General features: G+C 46.8%; 1 protein-coding gene across 1 annotated transcript in view; it reads left to right on the forward strand.

Annotated features, from left to right (window-relative positions):
* LOC126293207 (C3 and PZP-like alpha-2-macroglobulin domain-containing protein 8) overlaps window positions 1–27,272 on the forward strand; it is a 732,149-nt gene that overhangs the window by 576,859 nt on the left and 128,018 nt on the right. The window contains exons 9-11 of the mRNA XM_049986331.1: window positions 5,325–5,442; window positions 15,745–15,882; window positions 24,842–25,113. Coding sequence (XP_049842288.1) covers window positions 5,325–5,442; window positions 15,745–15,882; window positions 24,842–25,113 — 528 coding nt within the window. The remainder of the gene's footprint in view (window positions 1–5,324; window positions 5,443–15,744; window positions 15,883–24,841; window positions 25,114–27,272) is intronic.

The raw sequence follows: 27,272 nt of genomic DNA on the forward strand, positions 1-27,272 counted from the left end.
CCTAGTGCCTACTTCATCTGCGAAATAGATTTATAGCTACAGCTTATAGTTCTGAGGAATTACGAGATTGTCTGGAATTCATAATCAAAAACCATTCTCTCTAAAATGTTCACTATATTCTGAAAGTCACAGACCAAAAAGGATCCACACAATCCAACTACCAGAGCAGTTCAGAGTCTAATGCGCTGATGCAACTATAACTGTTCAAATTAAATGTTTAAGTGAATGTTCGCCATAATTTGATGATAATGCTCATCAGACGCCACACAAATGATGGTAGAATGTCTGTCCTGCGGCGGCACGTGAAAATACGACATATGCAAACTAAAGATAGATCATTAACGTCATCCCAAAATTAACACTTCACTCGAAAACGATTTCATGGTTACGCGTATCCCGAGTAACTTATTACTGCATCCGAGGCTGTTTATATCAACGATACCGACGCGACGCGACTCCCGGCACAGGTGGTGCGCTAATCAACGACAGAACTGGGGCTTTCTTTACATGCAGCGTTCTTACATATAAAGCCGCGGTGCGGACGGCTAAGGGAACGCCTGATCAAATCCGCTGTCCCGACTAGCTGCTGGGCTAGTAATGCACCACTTTAAGTTATCGAATAAATCATTGCTTCCTTTGCTGATGGCCAATGAAGCTTTCAATTTAATTGTGCAATCAGCACACAAGTAAGTAATCATAATAAAAGTCTGATGTGGCTAAGTCAAATATTTTGGGCGATAGAATTAATTTAATTACACTACATGCAGTAGACGAGTTCTGAACTTGCTCTTTGGAGATACGCTATACCTATAGTTTTATAGTTATTCAGTTGAAACTTCTCACATTTTTATGATTATAGCGGATCTCCCTTCTACTTAAATTTAAACATCCTAGCTGTATTTATTCGCCTACTTGATCTATCTTGCTTCCTTAATTTCTAAGACAAAAACCAGAAAATCATGAATTTCAACTACAATTTTAATGTGTGAGATCCAGAATACTGTTTCTACTAAATTATTGTGCAAAAGGATTCTAAATATAAATTCTTAAGTTTCTAGCTCTTTTCTGTTGCGCCAATGATTTTCACAGAAAAATATCCAAATTTCGAAAATGGTTAAAGTTATTGAACTGATATCCAACACATATTGATTTTGTATTACTCCTGACATGCTAGAAACGTTTCAGGTTATTTACTCGATTTTTAAAGTATTGCGCAACATTTATGACGTCAGGGCTAGTTACAGCGGACTAGGCTGGCACACAATGGAAAGACTGGTGTGAATTTTATAAGGCGTGAGTAGGCTGCTTCCCTACACGTGGTCCCAACACCCTAGCCTCCCCTTGCCAGTACGGATTTGCGGCGAACGTACCAACACGAACACGCTCGAGGTTTGTTCACGCTAGACTGCCGACGAGCTGTCCGTCCTCCCTCTAGCGCCCCCTGAGGAAAGCGAGATGCAGAAGTGATCGCAGCGCACTCGGCGGGCCGCTCCCCAGACACTCCGTGGTGGGGCGGGGTCGGTGCGACTCCTCCCTCGGCAAACAGCGGGCGGCGCTAATGAGGCGGTGGTGCACCCCAGCACCAGCGGCGCCGCACACCCTCCGCCACGCACCGCCACTCGCAGTAGCCTGCGGCGCCCTTCCGACTCCCGCCCCCTTCCTCCGTGTCCACGTGTCACCGAGACCATGGGTGTGGAACACGTGTAACAGGCACTCCCCAAACACCGACTGCATGCACTGAGCTTCAGCAGCCACAAACTACACTACTGGCCATTAAACTCGCTACACCAAGAAGAAATGCAGATGATAAACGGGTATTCACTGGACAAATATATTATACTAGAACTGACATGTCATTACACTTTCACGCAGTTTGGGTGCATACATCCTGAGAAATCAGCACCCACAACAACCACCTCTGGCCGTAATAAGAGCCTTGATACGCCTGGGCATGAGTCAAACAGAGCTTGGATGGCGTGTACAGGTACAGTTGCCCATGCAGTTTCAACACAGTACCACAGATCATCAAGAGTAGTGACTGGCGTATTGCGACGAGCCAGTTGCTCGGCTACCATTGACCAGAAGTTTTCAGTTGGTGAGACACCTGGAGAATATGCTGGCCAGGGCAGCAGTCGAACATTTTCTGTATCCAGAAAGGCTCGTACAGGAGTTGCAACATGCGGTCGTACATTATCCTGCTGAAATGTAGTGTTTCGCAGGGATCGAATGAATGGTGGAGCCACGGGTCATAACACATCTGAAATCTGTTCAAAGTGCCGTCAATGCGAAGCAGAGGTGACCGAGACGTGTAACCAATGGCAGCCCATACCATCACAGCGGATGATAAACCCAGTATGGCGGTGATGAATACACACTTCCAATGTGCGTTCACCGCGAAGTAGCCAAACTCGGTTGCGACCATCACGATGCTGTAAACAGAATCTGGATTCATCCGAAAAAATGACGTTTTGCCGTTCGTGCACCCAGGTTCGTCGTTGAGTACACCATCACAGGCGCTCCTGTCTGTGATGCAGCGTCAAGGGTAACCGCAGCCGCGGTCTCCGAGCTTACAGTCTGAGCAGCTGCAAACGTTGTCGAACTGTCCGTGCAGATGGTTGTTGTCTTGCAAACGTCCCCATCTGTTTACTCAAGGATCGTTGTAGGTGTCGCCACCGGTGCCAACCTCGTGTGAATGCTCTGAAAAGCTAGTCATTTGCATATCACAGCATCTTCTTCCTGTCGGTTAAATTTCGCGTCTGTGGCATGTCATCTTCGTGGTGTAGCAATTTTAATGGCCAGTAGTGTATATCGTTCAGTTTCTCCGAAATTGTTTTCGCCTGTTTGTCTGCACATGCACATCATATCTGTCGATTTCCGTCCCACTCGGATAACACTTTTTGTAGAGTCTTGTACCGCAAGGAAGCAAGGAAAAGGATGTTGTTGCAGGTGGCAGTTGTCCTCTTTCCACAACGCAAATGCACATGTGCATTAATACTGTTGTTTATTTACATGAACTGGATGTTTTACGCAACTGGAATGGAGTCCATGCGTTATGGTACAAGCTCAGAAGTAGTAATCCTCTTGCCGACTGATGTTATTTCAATATCCCCTGCTAGTGAAGTACAATTCTGGTTTAGCTAAACTAGTCCCAGTGTAGCTACCAATCTGGTTGCTATGTACTGTCGTAGCCTAAAAACCCCTCTGCGAGCAAACTGACAGACGCCAAACTGGATGATTGAGTGCTTGAGTGAGACCCTCCAGTCTGCAGCGGCGGCCTAAGTACATGCTGGCGAGAGGGCGTTGGCGGCGTGTTGCTTGAGGGTTTGTCTCTGGCCTCTCTCATGACAGGCGTGCTCAATCCAGCGGCTACTAATCAATCTTTGTGCTTCATCTTGGCCAAATGGTGCGCTAGCGACGGCTTACACCAGCACATCTTTCTGGTGCAACGTTTTTTAATTATTTTTTGTTTCCCTCAAAGTGTAAAGTGTATTACAACGAGTCATTGGAGATTGTTTGTCACATACACTCCTGGAAATTGAAATAAGAACACCGTGAATTCATTGTCCCAGGAAGGGGAAACTTTATTGACACATTCCTGGGGTCAGATACATCACATGATCACACTGACAGAACCACAGGCACATAGCCACAGGCAACAGAGCATGCACAATGTCGGCACTAGTACAGTGTATATCCACCTTTCGCAGCAATGCAGGCTCCTATTCTCCCATGGAGACGATCGTAGAGATGCTGGATGTAGTCCTGTGGAACGGCTTGCCATGCCATTTCCACCTGGCGCCTCAGTTGGACCAGTGTTCGTGCTGGACGTGCAGACCGCGTGAGACGACGCTTCATCCAGTCCCAAACATGCTCAATGGGAGACAGATCCAGAGATCTTGCTGGCCAGGGTAGCTGACTTACACCTTCTAGAGCACGTTGGGTGGCACGGGATACATGCGGACGTGCATTGTCCTGTTGGAACAGCAAGTTCCCTTGCCGGTCTAGGAATGGTAGAACGATGGGTTCGATGACGGTTTGGATGTACCGTGCACTATTCAGTGTCCCCTCGACGATCACCAGAGGTGTACGGCCAGTGTAGGAGATCGCTCCCCACACCATGATGCCGGGTGTTGGCTCTGTGTGCCTCGGTCGTATGCAGTCCTGATTGTGGCGCTCACCTGCACGGCGCCAAACACGCATACGACCATCATTGGCACCAAGGCAGAAGCGACTCTCATCGCTGAAGACGACACGTCTCCATTCGTCCCTCCATTCACGCCTGTCGCGACACCACTGGAGGCGGGCTGCACGATGTTGGGGCGTGAGCGGAAGACGGCCTAACGGTGTGCGGGACCGTAGCCCAGCTTCATGGAGACGGTTGCGAATGGTGCTCGCCGATACCCCAGGAGCAACAGTGTCCCTAATTTGCTGGGAAGTGGCGGTGCGGTCCCCTACGGCACTGCGTAGGATCCTACGGTCTTGGCGTGCATCCGTGCGTCGCTGCAGTCCGGTCCCAGGTCGACGGGCACGTCACCTTCCGCCGACCACTGGCGACAACATCGATGTTCTGTGGAGACCTCACGCCCCACGTGTTGAGCAATTCGGAGGTACGTCCACCCGGCCTCCCGCATGCCCACTACACGCCCTCGCTCAAAGTCCGTCAACTGCACATACGGTTCACGTCCACGCTGTCGCGGCATGCTACCAGTGTTAAAGACTGCGATGGAGCTCCGTATGCCACGGCAAACTGGCTGACACTGACGGCGGCGGTGCACAAATGCTGCGCAGCTAGCGCCATTCGACGGCCAACACCGCGGTTCCTGGTGTGTCCGCTGTGCCGTGCGTGTGATCATTGCTTGTACAGCCCTCTCGCAATGTCCGGAGCAAGTATGGTGGGTCTGACACACCGGTGTCAATGTGTTCTGTTTTCCATTTCCAGGAGTGTATATAAAACTGCTGAAGACAATATCCCTGAAAAACATCAGATATTTTACTGCTGCATATGGACAGTATACTGAGTTCCAGAAGCTTGTACACAATCAGTATCAATTCAGATTTCTGTCTAGGTTCAGGAAATCCAAGCAGTACATCGCCAAGGAGTAAAAATAAGGTCAGGAATTGTGGCATTGTAGAGCTGTTGCCGTTCTGTTCGCCGTGCAGTATCCTCGCAGTCGGCTTCTATAACACTGGTGGTACTCATGAGTAGCACCGCGTTTCGCCTAGCTCTGTGCTGCACCAGCCTGCTGACGAGGCTCTGACTGCGACTGTGTTGCCGAGTTCGCTGACCCGCCTAACCGTGCCCCTGGGTGTCTTTGTGTCCGCAGCTTCGAGGTGCAGGCGGTGATGGCGCCCACCAGCCAGCTGCTCGTCTACTACGTCACCGAGGAGGGCGAGCCCGTCAGTGACGTCATCAGCTTCGATGTCAGCCTGCAGCACAGTGCCGTAAGTACGCGAACACTGTGCAGCTCCCCACTTCTTTCAAATGTTCAAATGTGTGTGAAATGTTATGGGACTTAACTGCTAAGGTCATCATCATCATCATCATCTCCTGTAGGGCGGGTATGACATGCTTGGGAGGCATATCGCAGTAACGCTGGCCACTCACACTGCACGTCTTTGGTCCTTGAGCGCCGACCTGTTCCAAAAAGAATGGGCCAGCGATGACCGCAGCCGTTAAGCCAATCATACGGTGACACGTTCACCATACAGAGGAAAGTCATGCACAGTGACTAGAGGTGAAGATCCCCACACTCGGCAATTCTGTGTGTGTACTTCTCCCGTCAGAGAAAAATGAGCTTCGTCTCTCCATAGGATGGAGCAGGGCCAGCCCTCGTCAACTTGAATCCTTACGAGAAAGTGGAGAGCGAAGTCAACACGGCGTGTGGTGCAAGCTGCTGTATGATTTTATTTTATTTTATTTTATTTTTGGTCATCAGTCTACTGAGACTGGTTTGATGCGGCCCGTACTGGAACTGCTTTCCAGCCAGTCACCACAGTAGCAGACAAACTGCCTACCGTACAGTCTTCTCCCTCTATAGCAACCCGTCTACAAATTGTCCAATGACATCTCAGACATCCAACGTTGGTAACTATAAGATAACCGAAATAGACATTCACCAGTACATAGCAGTCCCCTTATTTTTTTTTCTTCTTCTCATCACTCTTCTGATTGGTTTCATGTGTCCCACCACGAATTCCTTTCCTGTGCTAACCTCTTCACCTCAGAGTAGCACTTGCAACCTACGTCCTCAATTATTTGCTTGACGTATTCCAATCACTGTCTTCTTCTACAGTTTTTGCCCTCTACAGCTCCCTCTAGTACCATGGAAATTCCCTCATGTCTTAGCAGATGTCCTATCATCCTGTCCCTTCTCCTTATCAGTGTTTTCCACATATTCATTTCCTCTCCGGTTCTTCGTAGAACCTCCTCATTCCTTACCTTATCAGTCCACCTAATTTTCAACATTCGTCTACAGCACCACATCTCAAATGCTTCGATTCTCTTCTGTTCCGGTTTTCCCACAGTCCATGTTTCACTACCATACAATGCTGTACTCCAGACGTACATCCTCCAAAATTTCTTCCTCAAATTAAGGCCGGTATTTGATATTAGTAGACTTCTCTAGGCCAGAAATGCTTTTTTTGCCATAGCGAGTCTGCTTTTGATGTCCTCCTTGCTCCGTCCGTCATTGGTTATTTTACTGCCTAGGTAGCAGAATTCCTTAACTTCATTGACTTCATGACCATCAATCCTGATGTTAAGTTTCTCGCTGCTCTCATTTCTACTACTTCTCATTACCTTCGTCTTTCTCCTATTTACTCTCAAACCACACTGTGTACTCATTACACTGTGCACTCCGTTCAGCAGATCATTTAATTCTTCTTCACTTTCACTCAGGATAGCAATGTCATCAGCGAATCGTATCATTGATATTCTTTCACCTTGTATTTTAATTCCACTCCTGAACCTTTCTTTTATTTCCATAATTGCTTCCTCGATGTACAGATTGAAGAGTAGGGGCGAAAGGCTACAGCCTTGTCTTACTCCCTTCTTAATACGAGCACTTCGTTCTTGATCGCCCACTCTTATTATTCCCTCTTGGTTGTTGTTCATATTGTATATGACCCGTCTCTCCCTATAGCTTACCCCTACTTTTTTCAGAATCTCGAACGGCTTGCACCATTTTATGTTGTCGAACGCTTTTTCCAGGTCGACAAATCCTATGAACGTGTCTTGATTTTTCTTTAGCCTTGCTGCCATTATTAGCCGTAACGTCAGCTTATACACTACCTAGCCTACATTATCCTAAGGACAAACACACACACCCATGCCCGAGGGAGGACTCGAACCTCCGCCGGCACCAGCCGCACAGCCCATGACTGCAGCTCCTTAGACTGCTCGGCTAATACCGCGCGGCCCCACTTCCTTGAATTGGTTGATTAATAAAAATGGTTCAAATGGCTCTGAGCACTATGGGACTTAACATCTATGGTCATCAGTCCCCTACAACTTAGAACCACTTAAACCTATCTAACCTAAGGACAACACACAACACCCAGCCATCACGAGGCAGAGAAAATCCCTGACCCCGCCGGAATCGAACCCGGGAACCCGGGCGCGGAAAGCGAGAACGCTACCGCGCGACAACGAGATGCGGGCTTGGTTGATTATTGTTAAGACATTAAATGACTATAACCAATTATTATTATTGTCCTCATGTGAGAGACATACTTAAAACACAGTTTATACAATTGCTAACAGATCCACACAATTTATGTAATATTTGAACAAAATTTGGCCACTTCCAGTGCATTTTGCATTGCCCAGTGAAGGTCACCTCCTGTACATATGGCTGGACGCAATCGACACGTGAGCGTATTTCAGAATGAGATTTTCACTCTGAAACTGAGTGTGCGCTGATATGAAACTTCCTGGCAGATTAAAACTGTGTGCCGGGCCGAAACTCGAACTCGGGACCTTTGCCTTTCGAGGGCAAGTGCTCTACCTTCTGAGCTACCCAAGCACGACTCACGCCCCGTCCTCGCAGCTCCAATTCTGCCAGTACCTCGTCTCCTACCTTCCCAACTTCACAGAAGCTCTCCTGCGATCCGAAATATCCTGTCTTCCAGGAGTGCTAGTTCTGCAAGGTTCGCAGAAGACCTGTGCAGTATGGAAGGTGGGGGACGAGGTACTGGCGGAATTTAAGCTATGAGGAGAGATCTTGAGTATGTGTTTGGATAACTCGGATGGTAGAGCACTTGCCCGCTTAAGGCTAACATCCCGAGTTCGAGTCTCCATCCGGCACACAGTTTTAATCCGCCATGATGTTTCTTGCAAGCGTATGTTGAACACGCAGTCACACTGAGTTTTGTTTTCTACAATGTATTCCCATTTTTTCAGGTTAGCCCATGATCTGCTCTCCCACATCGGCTATTTCTCATCATGACCAGGGCGATTCCGAAAATCTAGCCGGCCGCGGTGGTCTCGCGGTTCTAGGCGCGCAGTCCGGAACCGTGCGACTGCTACGGTCGCAGGTTCGAATCCTGCCTCGGGCATGGATGTGTGTGATGTCCTTAGGTTAGTTAGGTTTAAGTAGTTCTAAGTTCTAGGGGACTGATGACCACAGCAGTTGAGTCCCATAGTGCTCAGAGCCATTTGAACCATTTGAACCATTCCGGAAATCTTTTCCAGCTACGAGGGTTGGATGTCTCTGCTCTCCATAGTTGCAGCCTGTCTTCTTCTTCAGTGGTTCCTAGTTTCTCCAATGTTCTGGGGACACTTTTCCTTGACATTAGTCCATATGGTTAGGGTTGTTGCCCATGCATGGGACGCGTTTTTTACTGCTCCAGTTTCGTTCTTTCCCTAGTTTGCACTATTTTTCACCGAACAGTACGTGGTGCAAGGTGGGACGCGTTTTTTACTGCTCCAGTTTCGTTCTTTCCCTAGTTTGCACTATTTTTCACCGAACAGTACGTGGTGCAAGGTGGAAGAACCATTCGACGAGAGTCGAATTCTACAAATGTATTTTAACAAATAGCGCTGATATAATAGTATTTTATTCAGCTGTTTCTAATGACTGCGAGCTTATTTCGAAATCTTGGTCATTTTCAATCTTTGTGCATCGCACTTGGTTATTGATGGTGCTGCCGAAACTGTTAACTTACAACTTGGTGGAGTAGTATTAATCTGCAGTTACTGAGCCCTGCTTTTGAGAGATTTGATTCTTTTTCACGAAGCTGTCAGTTTCGAATTCGAATCAAACACCTCAAAAATTATGCTCTGCAACTGCAGATTAATAAAGCTCCACCAACGTAGTAACATGTAATAAACGGCGATAGCGCCAGCAATAACACCGTGCGAAGCACATAGCTTGAACATGACCATGGAGTCGAAAGCAGTGTCTATCCATTGAAGAACTGAATAAAATACTGTTACAGCAGCGTTACTGGTTAAAATTATTTAATGTCTTTACAGGAGACGTACAACGCTGCAGGCGCAAGGGAAATAAAAAGGTAATAGTTAATTATTCGTGGGCGTTAACGACCGTGGAATGTAAACTATACCATCCCTGCAATGAATAACGAATGTGAAACTGATTATAACATTATTACTCCCCAATTTGAGAAATGTATGTGATTACAAAATATAGTTGCGAAATATTTTCGTACAATAAAATTATGTTTGAAGGCTAAATCGTTTGCTAAGTTAACAACCAACTTCCCAATGACTCCACTTCGTTGTGAATGGCGAGCTGTAAAATAATATAAAAAAGTCCTTCAGCATCTCACATACAAGAGATTAAGGTGACAACGAAAATAGAAACACTCGTGGTTAGTAGACGCCGATTTACCATGCCTACCTGTGACGAAAGAGAGTTGCCTACCACTCACTTACTAGAGTAACCTATCGATGTGCTATTTCCTACCAATCACGTACTGGAACTGCTTTCCAGTCAGTCACCACAGTAGCAGACAAACTGCCTACCGTACAGTCATCTCCCTCTATAGCAACCCGTCTACAAATTGTCCAATGACGTCTCAGACATCTAACGTTGGTAACTGTAAGATAACCGAAATAGACATTCACCAGTACATAGCAGTCCCTTTTTTTTCTTCTTCTTCTTCTTCCTCTACAGTTTTTGCCCTCTACAGCTCCCTCTAGTACCATAGAAGTCATTCCCTCATGTCTTAGCAGATCTCCTATCATCCTGTCCCTTCTCCTTATCAGTGTTTTCCACATATTCCTTTCCTCTCCGATTCTGCGCAGAACCTCCTCATTCCTTACCTTATCAGTCCACCTAATTTTCAACATTCGTCTATAGCACCACACCTCAAATGCTCCGACTCTCTTCTGTTCCGGTTTTTCCACAGTACACGTTTCACTACCACACAATGCTGCGCTCCAGACGTACATTCTCAGAAAATTCTTTATCAAATTAAGATCTGTGTTTGTTACTAGTAGACTTCTCTTGGCCAGAAATATCCTTTTTGCCATTGCTAGTCTGCTTTTGACGTCCTCCTAGCTCCATCCGACATTGGCTATTTTTCTACCCACGCAGTAGAATTCCTTAACTTCATTGACTTCGTGACCATCAATCCTGATGTTAAGTTTCTCGCTGTTCTCACTTCTACTACTTCTCATTACTTTCGTCTTTCTTCGATTTACTCCAAGTCCATATTCTGTACTCATTCGACTGTTCATTCCATTCGGCACATCATGTAATTCTTGTTCACTTTCACTCAGGACAGTAACGACATCAGCGATATTATTTATATCCTTCCGAATTTTCCCTGAAAAGGACCGCAGCAACTCGGTTGAAGCGTTGAAAAATTAGCTGCTTTACTGGTTTAGAATGATGTGGCCTAATACCCAGAATTATTTTATTCAAAATGTTTTAAGACGTTATATTGATTCAGAATAATTACGAACGATTACACGTCTCTGTTTTACAAACTTGATGAAAAATACGTTCACATGCTAACAATTTCTGTAGAACACGCTAATGTACGAGGGTCGTTCTATAAGTAACGCCCCATATTTTTTGTCTCAGTATGTATTTATTGTTAAGAGTCAGAATTTGGTCACAATAAACACCAACACGTCCATGTCCAATTTTTCTTGGTAGTCTCCATGACGGTCTATGGCCGAACGCCAACGTTGTGGAAGAGCATGTATTCAATGGTGGTAGAAGCTCTTGTCCTGTAGGCGTAGCCATGTTTTCACTGCATGGCTGACATTCTCGTCGTCTTCAAAGTGTGTTCCCCGTAGAGAATATTTAAGCGGCCCAAAGAGATGGAAATTCGAGGGTGCGAGGTCTGAAATATAGGATGGATGAGACAATGATGTCCAACCCAATTTGGCGATGTGTTCCCGGGTTCTCAGACTTGTGTGTGGGCGTGCGTTATCGTGTTGGACCATGATTTTTGCTGGATTCTTGTCCCATCGAACACCTCGGAAGCGGTTCTCGAGCTTATTCAGAGTCTTCACGTATGCCTCTGCATTGATGGTTGACCCCCTTGAAATCACATCCACGAGAATGACGCCACCACAATCGCACAATACTGTGACTGTGACTTTTCCAACAGGGGGAATTATCTTTGAATTTCCTGTTCTGTCGTCAATGGAAAGGAGAGATTGGCGTCATTGGCAGGGAGGTCCCCTTATGGGGCAAGTCCGGCCGCCTTGGTGCAGGTCTTATTACATTCGACGCCACATTGGGCGACATGCGCTCCAGATGGGGATGAAATAATGATGAAGGCAACACAATGCACAGTCCCTGAGCAGAGAAAATCTCCGACCCAGCTGAGAATCGAACCTGGGCCCGTAGGACGGCAATCCGTCACGTTTTACCACTCAGCTATCGGGGCGGACCTCTTTTGTGACGAATAAGGACTGCGTTTTTGTTTCTGGAGCGAAGTGATGCACCCAGCTTTCGTGTTCCACAACGATCCGTGACACAAAGTCCTGTCTGTCGGTCTCAAAATGCTCCAATAATTCAAATGAAATGACTTTTCTTTGAATCCTGTGGTCCGCTGTGAGCATTCGTTGAACCTATCGTGAGCTCCTCTTTGAATATCCGAGAGTTTCTATCATTGCAGACGCACTTCCGATGCTGACCGACAACTGTAGAGCAAACTGTCGAGTTGTGATGCGCCGGTCGGCACGAATAATGGGATCCGCACGATTCGGCAAGTCTGGAGCAGTGGCTGTGGCAGGACGTCCTGAGCGTGGTTGATTTTGGAGATCTGTTTCTGCATCTCCTGAGGCTGTGACTTTCTTTACCCATCGCCCAACCGCACTCCTATCAACTGCAGCATCGCCACACACTGTAAACAAACGTTTATGGACGTTCACCACGAATTCTTTTTCTGCACACAAGAATTCAGTAACAGCATGCTGCTTGTAACGTGAGTCGCATGTAGACGCCATTTTTACGCTGTGCTACGGCTCTGACATCTACCAGAACGGTTCGTAACCTCACCGGCGCACAGATCAAACACCAAATTAGATTAGATTAGTACTTGTTCCATAGATCATGAATACGACTCTTCGTAATGATGTGGAACGTGTAAGGGTAATAAAAGGTGTCCATACAAGTTATTACATTACAGAAAATATTACATGACACTAAATTTTTTTGTGGGGTTTCGGGGAATTACCCACTTACTATATCCAGAAATTCATCTAATGAGTAGAAGGAGTTGCCATTAAGAAATTCTTTTAATTTCCTTTTAAATGCTCTATGGCTATCTGTCAGACTTTTGATGGTATTAGGTAAGTAACCAAAGACATTTGTGGCAGCATAATTTACCCCCTTCTGAGCCAAAGTTAGATTTAACCTTGAGTAGTGAAGATCATCTTTTCTCCTAGTCTCATAGCCATGTACACTGCTATTACTTTTGAATTCGTTCGGATTGTTAATAAGAAATTTCATAAGTTAATACAGGGTGTTTCAAAAATGACCGGTGTATTTGAAACGGCAATAAAAACTAAACAAGCAGCGATAGAAATACACCGTTTGTTGCAATATGCTTGGGACAACAGTGCATTTTCAGGCGGACAAACTTTCGAAATTACAGTAGTTACAATTTTCAACAATAGATGGCGCTGCAAGTGATGTGAAAGATATAGAAGACGACGCAGTCTGTGGGTGCGCCATTCTGTAAGTCGTCTTTCTGCTGATAGCGTGTGCTGTTCACAACGTGCAAGTGTGCTGTTGACAACATGGTTTATTCCTTAGAACAGAGGATTTTTCTGGTGTTGGAATTCCACCGCCTAGAACACAGTGTTGTTGCAACAAGACGAAGTTTTCAATGGAGGTTTAATGTAACCAAAGGACCGAAAAGTGATACAATAAAGGGTCTGTTTGAAAAATTTCAACGGACTGGGAACGTGACGGATGAACGTGCTGGCAAGGTAGGGCGACCGCGTACGGCAACCACAGAGGGCAACGCGCAGCTAGTGCAGCAGGTGATCCAACAGCGGCCTCGGGTTTCCGTTCGCCGTGTTGCAGCTGCGGTCCAAATGACGCCAACGTCCACGTATCGTCTCATGCGCCAGAGTTTACACCTCTATCCGTACAAAATTCAAACGCGGCAACCCCTCAGCGTCGCTACCATTGCTGCACGAGAGACATTCGCTAACGATATAGTGCACAGGATTGATGACGGCGATATGCATGTGGGCAGCATTTGGTTTACTGACGAAGTTTATTTTTACCTGGACGGCTTCGTCAATAAACAGAACTGGCGCATATGGGGAACCGAAAAGCCCCATGTTGCGGTCCTCAAAAAGTACTGGTCTGGGCCGCCATTTCTTCCAAAGGAATCATTGGCCCATTTTTCAGATCCGAAACGATTACTGCATCACGCTATCTGGACATTCTTCGTGAATTTGTGGCGGTAAAAACTGCCTTAGACGACACTGCGAACACCTCGTGGTTTATGCAAGGTGGTGCACGGCCACATCGCACGGCCGACGTCTTTAAATTCCTGAATGAATATTTCGATGATTGTGTGATTGCTTTGGGCTATCCGAAACATACAGGAGGCGGCGTGGCTTGGCCTCCCTATTCGCCAGACATGAACCCCTGTGACTTCTTTCTGTGGGGACACTTGAAAGACCAGGTGTACCGCCAGAATCCAGAAACAATTGAACAGCTGAAGCAGTACATCTCATCTGCATGTGAAGCCATTCCGCCAGACACGTTGTCAAAGGTTTCGGGTAATTTCATTCAGAGACTACGCCATATTATTGCTACGCATGGTGGATATGTGGAAAATATCGTACTATAGAGTTTCCCAGATCGCAGCGCCATCTGTTGTTGACAATTGTAACTACTGTAATTTTGAAAGTTTGTCTGCCTGAAAATGTACTGTTGTCCCAAGCATATTGCAAAAAACGGTGTATTTCTATCGATGCTCGTTTAGTTTTTATTGCCGTTTCAAATATACCAGTCATTTTTGAAACACCCTGTGTGTATATATATATATTGTGAGGCTACAGTGAAGATATCCAGCTATTTAAATAAGTGTCTGCAGGATGATCTTGGATGAGCTCCAGCAATTATTCTAATTACACGCTTTTGTCCAATGAACACTCTTTTACTCAATGATGAGTTACTCCAAAATATGATGCGATACGAAAGCAGAGAATGAAAACAGACGTGGTAAGCTAATTTACTGAGGTGTATATCGTCAAAATTTGGGATGACCCTAATAGCGTAAGTAGCTGAACTGAAACGTTTCAGCAGATCCTCAGTGTGTTTTTACCAATTCAACCCCTCACCAATGTATACACCTAGAAATTTTGAATATTCTACCTTAGCTGCAGATTTCTGATAAAAGCCTGTATTTATTAATGGTGTCATTCCGTTTACTGTGTAGAACTGTATATTCTGTGTTTTGTCAAAGTTTAATGAGAGCCCATTTGCAGATTGTTCCCCAGTTTGAGAACACCAGTTTTTTGCATATTATGTAAAGTGCTTATTTGAACTTTCTGTCTTCTTCCAGTTAGGTATGATTTAAACCATTTGAGTGCTGTCCCATTCATACCACAGTACCTGAGCTTATCTAGAAGTATTCCATGATTTACACAATCAAAAGCTTTTGACAGATCACAGAAAATCCCAACGGGTGACTTCCGGTTACTCAGAGCATTTAATATTTCATTAGTGAAAGTAAATATGGAATTTTCCGTTGACAAACCCTTCTGAAAAGCAAACTGACATTTTGTTAAAATTTTATTTTTACAGAGGCGTGAAGCAACTCTACAGTACATTAATTTTTCAAGAATTTTGGATAAGGCAGAAGAGAGATTGGGCGGTAGTTGTTGACATCAGACGTATCCCCTTGTTTATGCAGTGGTTTAACGTTCGCATACTTCAGTCTATCTGGGAAAATACCCTGCTTCAGAGAGCTATTACGTATGTGGCTAAGAATCCCACTTATCTTTTGGGAACAAGCTTTCATTATCAGATGTGAAGCACCAACAACGACGTTTGTCTGTGTATACTAATGGCTGTTTAATAGGATGTGGGACATTACTTATTGACAACACTCGTACATGTCCAGTGAGTAGGAACGTCCTATAGCTAGTCGTTTAAGATATTGTGTTTCTTCTGAACTTGGGTGTACGTTCTGGAGTCGCCACGTGCAAGGCCCCTATACTATCAAGATGACGTGTTGTAGGTGTTAGTGTTGCGAGCAGTTTTCCAGCAGCGTGTGCGTGTACTGTGCCTGCAGGTGTCGGTGAGCACGGAGGAGCGAGACTTCTGGTTGCCTGGACAACGGCTGGAGCTCCGCGTCACGGCTGAGCCCAACTCGCTGGTGTGCGTAGTGGGGGGCCGGCCGGATGTGGCGGGTGCGGGGGCGGCGGAGGCGGTGGCGACGGCACCGCCGGGGGCGGCTTTGGGGGCGGCGACCAGCCCCGCTGAGGACAGGTGAGCCGGCAGCGCCGCGCTGTCAGACAGGACGTTGTACACTAAAGAACCAATCAAACTACACTAGTGGCCATTAAAATTGCTACACCAACAAGAAATGCAGATGATAAACGGGTATTCATTGGACAAATATATTATACTAGAACTGAGATGTGATTACATTTTCACGCAGTTTGGGAACATAGATCCTGAGAAATCAGTACCCAGAGCAACCACCTCTTGCGTAATAGCGGCCTTCATACCCCTGGACATTGAGTCAAACAGGGCTTGGATGGCCTGTACAGGTACAGCTGCCAGTGCAGCTTTAACACGATACCACAGTTCATCAAGAGTAGTGACTGGCGTATTGTGACGAGACAGTTGCTCGGCCACCGTTGACCAGACGTTTTCAATTGGTGAGAGATCTGGAGAATGTGCTGGCCAGTGCAGCAGTCGAACATTTTCTCTATCCAGAAACGCCCGTACAGGACCTGCAACATGCGGTCGTGCATTATCCTGCTGAAATTTAGGGTTTTGCAGGGATCGAATGAAGGGTAGAGCCACGGGTCGTAACACATCTGAAATATAACGTCCACTGTTCAAAGGGCCGTCAATGCGAACAAGAGGTGACCGAGACGTGTAACCAATGGCACCTCATACCATCACCCCAGGTGATACGCCAGTATGGCTATGACGAATACACGCTTCCAATGTGCGTTCAGCACGATGTCCCCAAACACGGATGTGACCATCATGGTACTGCAAACAGAACCTTGATTCATCCGAAAAAATGACGTTTTGCCATTCGTGCACCCAGGTTCGTCGTTGAGTACACCATCGCAGGCCCTCCTTTCAAGAATAACCGCAGGCATCGTCTCCGAGGTGATAGTCCATGCTGCTGCAAACGTCGTCGAAGTGTTCGTGCAGATGGTTGTCTTGCAAACGTCCCCATCTGTTGACCCAGGGATCGAGACGTCGCTGCACGATCCGTTACAGCCATGCGGACAAGATGCCTGTCATCTCGATTGCTAGTGATGCGAGGCCGTCGGGATCCAGCACGGCGTTCGATATTAGCCTCCTGAACGCACCGATTCCATATTCTGCTAACAGTCATTGGATCTCGACCAACACGAGCAGCAATGACGCGATACGATAAACCCCAATTGCTATAGGCTACAAACCGACATTTATCAAAGTAGAAAACGTGATGTTACGCATTTCTCCTCCTTACACGAGGCATCACAACAACGTTTCATCGGGCAACGCCGGTCAACTGCTGTTTGTGTATGAGAAATGTGCTGGAAATCTTCCTCATGGCAGCACGTTGTAGATGTCGCCACCGGCTCCAACCTTGTGTGAATGCTCTGAAAAGCTAATCATCTGCATATCACAGCATCTTCTTCCTGTCGGTAAAATATCGCGTCTGTAGCACGTCATCATCGTGGTGTAGGAATTTTAATGGCCAGTAATGTAGTAATACAGAGATATGTAAATAGGCAGAATACGGCGCTGCGGTCGGCAACGTCTATACAAGACAACAAGTGTCTGGTACAGTTGTTAGATCGCTTACTGCTGCTACAGTGAAAGGTTATCAACATTTAGTTTGTTCGTGGTGTTATAGTCGACGCACGAGCGATTGGACACAGCATGGAATGGGGATTTTCCCGTACGACCACTTCAACAGTGTTCCGTCAATATCAGGAATCCGGTAAAACATCAAATCTCCGACACCGCTACGACCGGAAAAAGATCCTGCAAGTACGGTACTAGCAACGACTGAAGAGAATCGTTCAGCGTGACAGATGTGCAACCCTTCCGCAAATTGCTTCAGGTTTCAATTCTGGGCCATCCAGTGTCAGCTTACGATAATTCAACGAAACATCATTGGTATGGGATTTCGAAGCCGAATGTCCACTCGTGCACTGCATGAGACAAAGCTTTACGCCTCGCCTGGCCTCGTAAAAACCGACATTGGACTCTCGATGCCTGTTTCAGCTTGTATCAGGCAGATGGACACGAACGGGTACAAAGACACCCCCATAAACCAAGGGACCCTGCATAACAGCAGGGGACTGTTCATGATAGTGGAGGCTCTGTAATGGTGTGGGGTGTGTGCAGTTGGAGTGGTATAGGATTCCTAATAGGTACGATTCTGATAAGTGAGACATACGAAAGAATCCTGTCCGATCATCTGGATCCATTGAGGTCCATTGTGCAATCCAACAGACTTGGCCAGTTCCAGCAGGACAGTGCGACTCCCATCGCGCCCAGAATAGCTACAGAGTGGCTCCAGGAACACTATTCTGCTTTTAAACACTTCCGCTGGCCACCATACTCCCCAGACACGAACATTATTGAGCATATCTGAGATACTTTGCAATGTTCTGCTTAGAAGAGACCTCCACATCATAGGAGATGGTATTTTTAACATTTCTGTAAAGAAGGCCAGTACCTGGGAGAGAGGGGGCGGGGGAATTCCGGGGAATATCACTGTGCTGGAGGGCCCAATTCGCCAACAAAGCATTTCCAGACACATGTTGTAATACTAACTTTTTCTGGCTACATATAGGGAACACATACCTCAAATTATAGCCTCTGTTTTGAAACACCCTATAATCGCTACATTTAAACTCTTATATACCGGGTCCAGAATGAGATTTTCACTCTGCAGTGGAATGTGCGCTGATATGAAACTTCCTGGCAGATTAATATATACCGGGTGGTTATAATTATACTTCCCCTGTTTAACACTTTATAACAAGGAAACTAATTACTGTACGAGTACCAAACATGATAGCATTAATGTCCAGAGTATGGGGTGTACGATTTCCATCGTCACCGTCTAGTTCCAACTATGGCCACAGAGTGCCGTTATCAGTCATCGTGATTCACAGTCTCCCGTATCTGACAAGTCGCAATGGACTTTTTGACGTGTTAACATGAGCTTGGATAATAGGAGCGGGGTGAATGGTGAACCTCTATTATGAAAACAACAGCTGCACTTCGAGAATATCGGCGGCTGGAAGGATTACGAAAGGGTTTTCTTTGTCCACCCGGTGTGCAGAGCATTATGAAGAAGTATGAATCGACTGGATAATTGGGCGTCGCACCGGGAAGAGGCCAACACCGACTGCACCACAGGTGGTTGATGAATCGCTGTTGCTATGGCAGACAACGTTGCGTGCAATTCCCGATCGCCCGGCACTGGGGGTGCTGTCACGACAGTTGAACATCCTGTGGTCCACTGTACGGAAGGTGCTTCGAACCATTCTAAAATGGTATTCTTTACAAGATCCATATCGTACAGCAACTTGCACCACAGGACACACAAAGACTTGTTCACTTTCTCGCAAGGATTGAAGTTGACGAGCGCTGTACCTGGACCATCCTATGGACAGACGAAGCACATTTTTCAGTGACGGGTGAGGTGGTCACACAGGATTGCTGAGTGTGGGGACCTTCACCTCCAGTCATTGCTCATGAAGTTCGTCTGTATGCTGAACCTATCACCGTACAGTGTGGCTTCGAGGATACGTCCATTATTAGGCTATTCTGTTTTGAACAGGTTGGTGCTCAAGGACCAAACATGCGCCGTGTGACTGCCCAGAGTTACTGTGATATGCTTCGCCATCATGTCATACCTGCCCTACAGGCGGGAGACGCATTGAAGTCAACGTTTTCCATGCAAGATGGGTCCCCACTGCATATCCCTCGTGAAGTTTAACTGCTTCTCCGAAACACGTTTGGGAACGATCGAAGTATCGGCCAATCGTTTGAAAATACTTGCCTGGCACGGTCGCCTGATCTTATTCCCTGTGATTTCTGGTTGTGGGGCTACCTGAAGGACAGAATTTACCAGGGGAACATTCACACATGTGCTGATCTGAAGTGAAGCATATTGAGAAGTGGCCAGCTTACCTACGGACATGCTTCGTTCTGCTGTGCGAAATGTAATCCTGCAAATTCAGACTCTTCTGGACACTTGTGGCTGCCATATTGAACTGTTTTGTAGCAGTAATGGTACCAGTATGTAATGGTACAATGTACCGTAGCAGCATATTAAAAGTGTTTGAACTAAACAGATTGTGCATTATATCTCTTCCACATGTCCTTGACATTAATCCTAACAAGTGTGGTACTTGTACAGTAATTACTTCCCGTGTTATAGTGTCTTCAATAGGAAGAGTTGAATTATAACCACCTAGTATATACACTGAAGAGCGAAAGATACTGGTACACCTGCCAAATAGCTTGTAGGGCACCCGTGAGCACGCAGAAGTGCCGCAACACGACGTGGCATGAACTCGACTGATGTCTCGGGTAGTGCTCGAGGGAACTGACACCATGAATCCTGCACGGCTGTCCATAAATCCGTAAGAGTGCAGCACATTGGAAGGCATCCCACGTATGCTGAGTAATATTCATATCTGGGGAGTTTGCTGGCCAGCGGAAGTGTTTCAACTCAGAAGAGTGTTCTTGGAGCAACCCTCTTCCAATTGTGGACGTCTAGGGTGCCGCAATGTGTTGCTGGAATTGCCCAAATCCGTCGAAATGCACAATGGACATGAATGGATGCAGGTGATCAGACAGGATGCTTACGTACGTTTCACCCGTCAGTGTCGTAACTAGACGTATCAGGGATCCCAGATCACTCCATCTGGACTCGTCCCACACCATTACAAAGCCTCCAGCAGCTTGAACAGTCCGCTGCTGACACGTGGAGTCCATGGATACATGACGTTGGTTCCATAATCGTAGTCGTCAATCTGCTCCACACGATCTGAAACGAGACTCATGTTTCCAGTAATCAGCAGTCCAATGGTGTTGGTAGGCCCAGGTGAGGCATAAAGCTTTGTGTCCTGCAGTCATCGAGGGTACAAGAGTGGGCCGCTGGCTCCGAAAGTTCCATATCGATGAGTTTCCTTGAAAGGTTTGCACTTTCACACTTGTCGATGGCCCAGCATTGAAATCTGCAACAATTCGCGGAAGGGTTGCATTTCTGTGTGTGTGTGGTTTGAGGTTTTCGGGCGCTAACAGCGTGGTCATCAGTACCCAGGTTGCACTTCTGTCACGCTGAACGATTCTCTTCAGTCGTCGTTGGTCCCGTTCTCACAGGATCTTTTTCCGGCCGCAGTAATGTCGGTACACTGGTGGAATGGTGCTATGAGAAAATGCCCACTTCATCGCTACCTCGGAGATGCTGTGCCCCATCGCTCATGCTCCAACAATAACACCCCGTTCAAGCTCACTTAAATCTTGATAACCTGCCATTGTAGCAGCAGTAACCGATCTACCAGACATTTCCTTATATAGGCGTTGCCGACCACAGTACCGTATTCTACCTGTTGACATATCTCTGTATTTGAATACGCATGCCTATACAAGTTTCTTTGGCACTTCAGTGTGAAAAAACCAAATATGGGCTTCAAATGCAAACGACGTAATCCTGTATGGCGTCTGGTAAGTACCTCTTGGGGTCATGGAATGCTTTGACGCATCTACTCACACACATAAATTAAGGATAATTGCAGAATGTGGTGTCACACAACGCGGCACTACACAAAAGTGGCGCCAATAGCATTGGCACATAGTGAACACATTCGATACAGATCTGTAAGTCCACGGTATTGGTGAAAAGTTGAGAAAACCGTCCCAAAAGACATGGTTCCTGCACATGTACCCCGACATCGATATGCGATATGATCACCATGCACATGTACACAGACTGCAGAACTTGTTAGCATACTCTGGATCAGGTGGTCGAGCAGCTGCTGGGGAATAGCCCCCCATCCTTGCACCAGTGCCTGTCAGAGCACCTGAAGTGTCGTAGGGGTTTGAAGACGTGCAGCGATATGTCGACTGAGAGCATCCCATACGTGCTCGATGGGGTTTAGGTCTGGAGAACAGGCAGGCCTCTTCGTTCTCCAGATATCTTCTATTTCAAAGTATTCCTCCACGGTGGCCGTGCGTTATCATCCATCAGGAGGAAGGTGGGACCCACTGCACACCTGAAAAGGCGGACATACTGGTGCAAAATGACGTCCTGATACACCTGTTACAGTTCCTCTGTCAAAGACTTGCAAAGCTGTACGTGCACCAATCATAATCCCACCCCACACCATCAAACCATGACCACCATACAGGTCCCTTTCAAGGACATTAAGGGGTTTGTATCTGGTTACTGGTTCACGCCAGATGAAAACCCTGCGCGAATCACTGTTCACAGTATACCTGGACTCGTCAGTGAACACGTACTGTGTTCCTGACACTAGGCTTTACGGGCTTTCCTGTGACCAGGGGTCAGTGGAATCCACCTTGAATGTCTCTGGGCGAATAAGCCATGTGTGTTCAGTCGTCTGTAGACTGTGTGTCTGGAGACAACTGTTCCAGTAGCTGTGTTGAGGCCCCAAGCAAGGCTACCTGCAGAACTACATGGCCATCTGCGGGCACTGATGGTGAGATATCGGTGTTCTAGTGGTGCTGTATAGTATGGAAGTGCCGTACTACAGCGCCTGGACACATTTCCTGTCTGCTGGAATCGTTGCCGTAATCTTGACATCACACTTTTGTGGCACATGGAGGGCCCATGCTACGACCTGCTGTGTTTGACCAGGCTCCAGTCGCCCTAGTATTCTGCCTCTCATAACGTCATCATTATGTGTTCTTTGAGCCACTTTTAACACACAGTCACCATTACCACGTCTGAAAACGTCTGCACACTTACTCGCTCCACCGTACTCTGAGACGCCCCAACTAACCTCTGCGTATGTGGACTGCTGCCAGCGCCACCATGCGACGACTGCAAGTCAAATGCACCGCATGGTCATACCCTGAGGTGATTTAAACCCAAAAACTGCTCACCAGAGCGTTGTTTCACCATGTGTCAGCGTTATCCTTAATTTATGAGAATGAGTGTGGTTAGCCACAATCATCTGCACAAAGCAAAAATCTGTCTCCTCCTGTGTCTCACTCTCGGGATTGCTTCACAATGTGAAACTGTACTTGTTATTGATATGTCTGCGTAAGCAGAAAAAACTAATGATCAAAGTCCGAAAACAATTTACTGGACTATTCAATTAACCAAAACAAATTCTCCAAGTATAACACCAACACAAAACAGTGATCCATCTTCGGATCACAGCTACATACAAGAATAATATAGAAAACAATTGAAATAGTTTCCTACTAGTCTCCGCCAGAGACTTCTCCGATATACCGAGCCTAATCCAGAGATCAGCGAGGAGATCCAAGCCAGACTGCCGAGGCGGTAGCTATCCACGTCTGCTGGCGGTCGATGAACTTCCGATGTGAGATTTTTTATTCTTTATTGTGATTTTAATACCTGTACAACAACAGGTAGGCTGGCAGCATCACATTACCGCTCTTCAGCCCAAGAGTTAACAATGATAAACCATAAAAGACACATGAGTTTGAACAATTGACGGGTAAAAAACAGTAGATACAGTAACATAAAAAACATGAAGCCATTCACACTCGATGACAATCCACACTACAAACTGTTGACACGACGCAGAATCACTGATGATTTCGATGCTACACGTGAACGATGGAGTGTGACGGTGAACACTGAACACAAAACACGATGGCACACACGAGAAATGGATGGCGATGATCTCTGGCATGCGAATGTCCACGTAACGTGTGCGAGTCCGGGGACCTGTCAAGAGGGGAAGAGGAGGAGGGGGGGTGAGGGGAGAATAAGGATGCCAATGGCAGAGGAGATGGGAGGAGGAGTAGAGGGACGGGGGTAGGGGAAGCCTGGGGGAGGAGTGGGGAGGAAGGGAGGAGGGAGGGAAGGGGGAGAGAAGGGAGAGAGGGTGCCAAAAGGAACAAACACAGGGAACGAGGATCAAAGTTGGAATGAAGGGTAGATGGAGGGGAGGAGGGCATCATCAAGAAGAGGGAGCTGGCGGAAGCCACCTTCGGAGAGGGTAAGGAGGGTGGAGAGATGGAGAGGTGGGAATACAGGTGCGACAGTGGGCAGGGGTGGGAGAGGATCGGTGAGACAAGGAGGTGAGGGGGATGGAGTTCATGGGAGGTGTAGAGGATGAGTACCTGTTCGAGGAAAAGGAGGAGGTGTGGGAACAAAATTAGGGTCGCACACGATCCTTTGGGGGAGGGGAGACGGATGCGATAGGCAAGGTGGAGAGCATGGCGTTCAAGGATCTGACGTTAGGGGGGGGGGGGCGAAGATCCAGGCAGGATGGGCGTAACAGAGGATAGGGTGGATGAGGGATTTATAGGTGGGGAGTATGGTGGAGGGGTCCAGACCCCATGTGTGGCCAGAAAGGAGCTTGAGGAGACAGAGTCAGGAGTGTGCCTTGGCTTGGACTGTCCAGAGATGGGGGGTCCAGGAGAGGCGACGATCGAGGATGACGCCAAGGTACATAAGGGTGGGGGTGAGGGCGATAGGACGGCCATAGATGGTTAGATAGGAATCAAGGAGGCGGAAGGAAGGGGTGGTTTTGCGGTTGAGCGCCAGCCTTTATAGCGCTTCGGCAGATGAGTACCTCGGAACTATTTTCCATCACGTGGTTTGACATGTGAAAATAGTTCCAGGATCTGCAGCGATCTCTTATGTTTATGTGGGCTAATAGTGGCCCCTGGTGGCCGCTGGTGTTTTTGCTGTGTTGTTGTTGTTGTTGTTGTTGTTGTGGCTGTTCATCAATGTTGCCTGTCGGTTGTGTAGTGCTTCAGTGTGCCTGCGAAGCGGGCAACCCGCGGCAGTATGCTGTCAGTTTGATTGCTGATACTCTAGGCGCCGTTATGTCTGGTGGGGCAGGCCACAGCTGTTATCACTTTCTGTGAGAGGACAGCTTCAATTATGGTGATGAACTCCGTCTGACAGAGCTTTTGGATGATAGGTTCTCAGTTAAACATCTGATGCACCTGTGGTGGAGACTGGAGACGAGAGGACGTGTTGCAGGAATGGCACCGGATCGTGGTCCGGAGGCATGCTGGACTTCCAGCAGGCGGGCCTGGACGTGTTCCAGCGGCGCTGCGTGCGCTCCTCCCCCAAGGGACCCCGCGTGGCGGCGCTGCGCCAGCAGAGGGCGCCCACCCCGGGGCAGGCGGCGGCGGGGGAGGGGTCTGGAGGCTCTGGAGGCTACGGCCTGGGCGCGCTCCAGCTGGGCGTCGACCACGTCTGGCTCTGGCGCTGCTTCAACTTCAGGTACTCCGAGCACCCGCATGCGTTGTAACCGGCGTAGACACTTATGTTTCTATATGTAAACTGAAGGGCGGTCATGCATATTCTCCTCTTTTTGTGATGCCTGGGAGAGCATTGCAGAAAATAAATTCACAAAAGTCATTTCTGTTGTGATTCCTCTACTGTAAACTCCAGCAACTTTAAAAATATTGCAAAATGAAGTAGGTCTGATAACCAAACAATACATTTGAGAGACTGCTTTTGTATCTTCTTATCATCAAACACAATTTTTTTTTAGTTTAATTGCATGACTAGGGCCCCGTAGGGCAGGCCATTTGCCGAGTGTTGATCTAGCAGTCGATGACGATGATAGAATGATGATGAGGACAGCACAACGCCCACTCCCTGGGCGGAGAAAATTCCCCTTCCGAGCCGGGAATTGAACCCAGGCCTAGAGGATTAACAATCCGTCACGCTGACCATTCAGCTACCGGAGGCGGACGTAAAACACAATGAATAAGTATCAGTACACACATACATCACGCGAGAGAGAGGTAAAGGCAAAAAAATTTTCACATTATGACATTCCGCCAACCAGAGTGGCCGAGCGGTTCTAGGCTCTACTGTCTGGAACCGCACATCCGCTACGGTCGCAGGTTCGAATGCTGCCTCGGTCATGGATGTGTGTGATGTCCTTAGGTTAGTTAGGTTTAAGTAGTTCTGAGTTCTAGGAGACTGATTACCACAGAAGTTAAGTCCCATAGTGCTCAGAGCCATTTGAACCATTTTTGACATTCGTTTTGCATTAACAATCAGCCAAGAATCTACCTTTTTTGTAACTGTTCTTTTTATTTCACTTCACAAAGTGAAATCCACAAAAATATTATTCTTTGTGTTGCAGTATAATTTTTAAAGTGATATTATATATTTCAATGACTCACACTGCCAGTTACAAGCTGCTGTTTGTAGTCCACTCACTTAGTGCAACCGAGCCTCCACTGGCACTTCCCATGCTTGCCAACATAAGGTCACACAGAATGCCCCTCATTGGATTGCTCAGCCATCTCAAACCACAGTGTTCACGAGAGAAAAGAGAACACCCACATATCAGAGCATAATGTTGTACAGGGTGAATCACAGTTTTTTAACGTGAGCAAAATAAAACAAGCAGTTGTGCCTGCAGTTTGGGATCTATGCCATAGGTTTTCCCTGAAAATGTCGACACAAAATCATAACGAGTGTTTCTTATTAATATGTTATTTACCTCTCAACCTCGTTAATACTATGGTTATATGGAATGTTCAAATGGTTTCAGAATACCTAAATCACATGTTTATAACTTGTAGAAGGAGTTTGTGGCCTCATGAAGTCAAACAAGTGTACCAAGAGATGTTTAACTGTCATCAGTGAGGTAACCACAATCAGCAGTAGCATATTTTATAAAACAGACAACTGCGCATACCAGATTACAGGTGTACAAGAATTGAGCTTTGGTGAGTTCAACATAACACAGCACACTCATATGCGTAATGTGACATCTACATAATCTGTTCCCACGGCTTTTTAATTTCCTTTTGACGCTGTTGTAGCTCTAGCATTCACTCATCACTGGACTTCTAAGACTTTTTGGATTCGTTTGCCATAAGCTTTCCTCTGAGTTGAATTTTCTGCAACTATGGGGCTATTAGTGAGTTACCTGAGACAGCATCTTCCATATACTTTGTATCTTTCAGTTAAATACAGATTTTTCACTAATATTTTAAAACTTTTATTCACAACAGATACCATGCATACATACACTATGTGATCAAAAGTATCTGGACACGTGGGTGAAAATGCATTACAAGTTCGGGGCGACCTCCATCAGCAATGCTGGAATTAAATACGGTGTTGGCCCACCCTTAGCCTTGATGACGCATTCCACTCTCGCAGGCATATTTCCAACCATGCGCTGGAAGGTTTCTTGGGGGAATGGCATCCCATTCCTCATGGAGTACTGCACTGAGGAGAGGTGTCGATTTGGCACAAAGTCGGTATTCCAAAACATCTGTAGGATTAAGCTCAGGACTCTGTGCAGCCGACTCCACTACAGGTATGTTATTGTCATGTAACCACACCATGAGAGGCTGTGCATTAACAAGAGGCGCTCAATGATGTTGAAAGATACAATCGCCACCCCTAAC

This window comes from Schistocerca gregaria, chromosome 10 (genome assembly GCF_023897955.1).
Source record: "Schistocerca gregaria isolate iqSchGreg1 chromosome 10, iqSchGreg1.2, whole genome shotgun sequence".
Taxonomy (NCBI): Eukaryota; Metazoa; Arthropoda; class Insecta; order Orthoptera; family Acrididae; genus Schistocerca; species Schistocerca gregaria.